This window comes from Oratosquilla oratoria, chromosome 4, assembly GCF_046742065.1.
Source record: "Oratosquilla oratoria isolate Oo_2021 chromosome 4, ASM4674206v1, whole genome shotgun sequence".
Classification (NCBI taxonomy): domain Eukaryota; kingdom Metazoa; phylum Arthropoda; class Malacostraca; order Stomatopoda; family Squillidae; genus Oratosquilla; species Oratosquilla oratoria.
Genome location: NC_134780.1, coordinates 81,422,766 through 81,425,265, shown reverse-complemented (window position 1 = coordinate 81,425,265; position 2,500 = coordinate 81,422,766). Strand labels below are relative to the sequence as shown.

The window sequence follows — 2,500 nt, the reverse complement described above, 5'->3', positions numbered from 1 at the left end:
ATAGTTTGAAAGGTTTCCAGTCTTAGTGACAAGTAGGCTAACCTCACTTCCTGCCTGCCCTTGTCTCTTTCACGCCCACTGTTATCTCTGCAGGGGATGGGAGGCGACCGGACGCAGGGCGTGTCCTTGGGCCAAGGCCAGGGTCCTGTGGCCCGGAAGCTCATTGAAGAGGGCGTTCGTATCGGGACGTGGGTCCTCCTCCAGAACTGCCACCTCGCCAAGTCCTTCATGCCGCTCTTGGAGAAGGTGAGCCTGTACGAGGGAGTGTTTGCCCTCTTTTTTTATTTTATTTTTTATTTATTTGTGTGTGTGTGTGTGTGTATGTGTGTGTGTGTGTGTGTGTGAGAGAGAGAGAGAGAGAGGGGGGGAGAGAGGGCTGACTTCCCCTGAATGTGAAAGGATGTGTAGGTCTAGCATCTGTTGGCATCAGCGCCAAAAACCTCAGCATCACCACTCAGCCTCACTTCACAAGAGCACTATCGTCGTCGATCACCGACGGACTGCCATAACCAAGTGTGTGTGTACGAGAGAGAGAGAGAGAGAGAGAGAGAGAGAGAGAGAGAGAGACAGGGTGAGATGGGGTTCAGTGATGTTCAGACCATGCCAGGAGACAATAAAGATTGAGGACTCTGTGTAAAACCCTGTTGATATGAGGATCATATCCTTAGTGGCTCCTGATGGATGATATTGAGGGAGTGGAGTGGGTGGATGAACTGGTGGATAAAGAGGTATTGTCACAGAACCCAAGGAATGTCAGGAAGTGCATGAGTGGTCTATGAACCGGAAGACTGATTGGATGAACCGAGGAGAGGACACGTGACCCGAAAGGGTAAGATGAGTTTGACATTTATTTATCTTATTAATTTATTAATCTATTTTTTGTATTCATGTTATTTATTTATTTGTTTATTGAAGGTGTTTATTTTTTATAATTGATTTTTATTTGTTTATTTTTTATCAACCCTTGTAAAGCGACCACCCCCGTCTGTGTGTTTTCAGTTGTGTGAAGAACTCAACCCGGAAACGACCCATCCAGACTTCCGATTATGGTTGACCAGTTACCCGTCGAGCAGCTTCCCTGTCTCCGTCCTCCAGAACGGGATCAAGATGGTCACCGAGCCTCCGAAGGGGCTCAGAGCGAACTTGAGGAGGTGAGGAAGAGGTCGCCCTTGAGAGAAGAGGCCGGGAAGGGGGGAAGGTCCTCCTTGAGGTTTGGGTCAGGGTGGACATGCATGCGCACATACGTGTACATGTATAAATGCACACGTGCATATGTACACGCGTGTATACCTTTATATATGAGGTGTCAGTGAAACGTTAATTCAGAACCAAACGTTCCGACCTCTTGGGCTTTCGTCATTGCATTTCATGTCCATGTTCTGTCAGTTTTTATATACTCGTATACTTGGATATGTACACACGCGTGTGCGCGCACACACACACACACACACACACACACACACACACACACACACACACACACACACACACACACACACACACACAACACACACACACACACACACACAGTGAGAGAGAGAGAGAGAGAGAGAGAGAGAGAGAGAGAGAGAGAGAGAGAGAGAGAGAGAGAGAGAGAGAGAGAGAGAATACGTCGATCTGACATGCACATATACAAACACATACATACACACGCACGTAGTCTTATGGCTTGGGGAATATTCTTTGGTCACCCTGGTGATAACAAAGACACAAAAGTATGCGGTAATGTCATGGCGCGATGGTGGTATAGTGGTGAGCATAGCTGCCTTCCAAGCAGTTGACCCGGGTTCGATTCCCGGCCATCGCAATCTTTTTTACTTGTGAAGTAAGTGTTCATGGGGAGGAAATGAAACAAGGTAAGTTGCTTGAAGGTTATCAAGAAATAATTTTCTTTGGAATAACTTCGGGGAGGAAATAAATGAGTCGAAATACATAAATCCTTTTTTTTTTTTTAGCCAAGTTTGACAGAAGAGGCGTAGGAACGGGACCTCACGATTGTTACTTTTTTATGGATATTATAGTTAGGAAAATAACTGCGGGTACGTACAGTACAAACGCATACGCGCGCGCGAACACACGCAAACACACACACACACACACACACACACACACACACACACACACACACACACACACACACACACACACACACACACACACACACATTCCATCTAATAAACCTTTGTTGTATTAAAGAGTTATGTCTCGGTCACCATAGGCTGTACCTGTCGGACCCTCTCTCCGAGCCGGACTTCTTCAGCGGTCCCGGCTCAGACGCCTCCTTCCGGCGACTCGTCTTCTCGCTCTGCTTCTTCCACGCCGTCGTCCAGGAGCGGCGCCTCTTCGGGCCTCTCGGTTGGAACGCGCCCTACTCCTTCTCGGACACCGACCTCAGGATCTCGGCCCAGCAGCTCCGCAACCTCTTGGCGGCCTATGACGTATGTGGTGCTGTTGGCTTTGAGCTTGAAGCGAGACCCACGTGGTCGATATGTACAAACAT

General features: G+C 48.1%; 1 protein-coding gene and 1 non-coding gene across 2 annotated transcripts in view; both read left to right on the top strand.

The window, feature by feature from the left end:
• The window catches only part of LOC143024572 (dynein axonemal heavy chain 7-like), a 377,264-nt gene that overhangs the window by 361,664 nt on the left and 13,100 nt on the right, over positions 1-2,500 (top strand). The window contains exons 70-72 of the mRNA XM_076183383.1: positions 94-246; positions 1,000-1,151; positions 2,219-2,438. Of these exons, the coding sequence (XP_076039498.1) occupies positions 94-246; positions 1,000-1,151; positions 2,219-2,438 (525 nt within the window). The remainder of the gene's footprint in view (positions 1-93; positions 247-999; positions 1,152-2,218; positions 2,439-2,500) is intronic.
• Positions 1,736-1,807, top strand: TRNAG-UCC (transfer RNA glycine (anticodon UCC)). Its single transcript has one exon. It is a non-coding gene; the product is annotated as a tRNA-Gly (tRNA).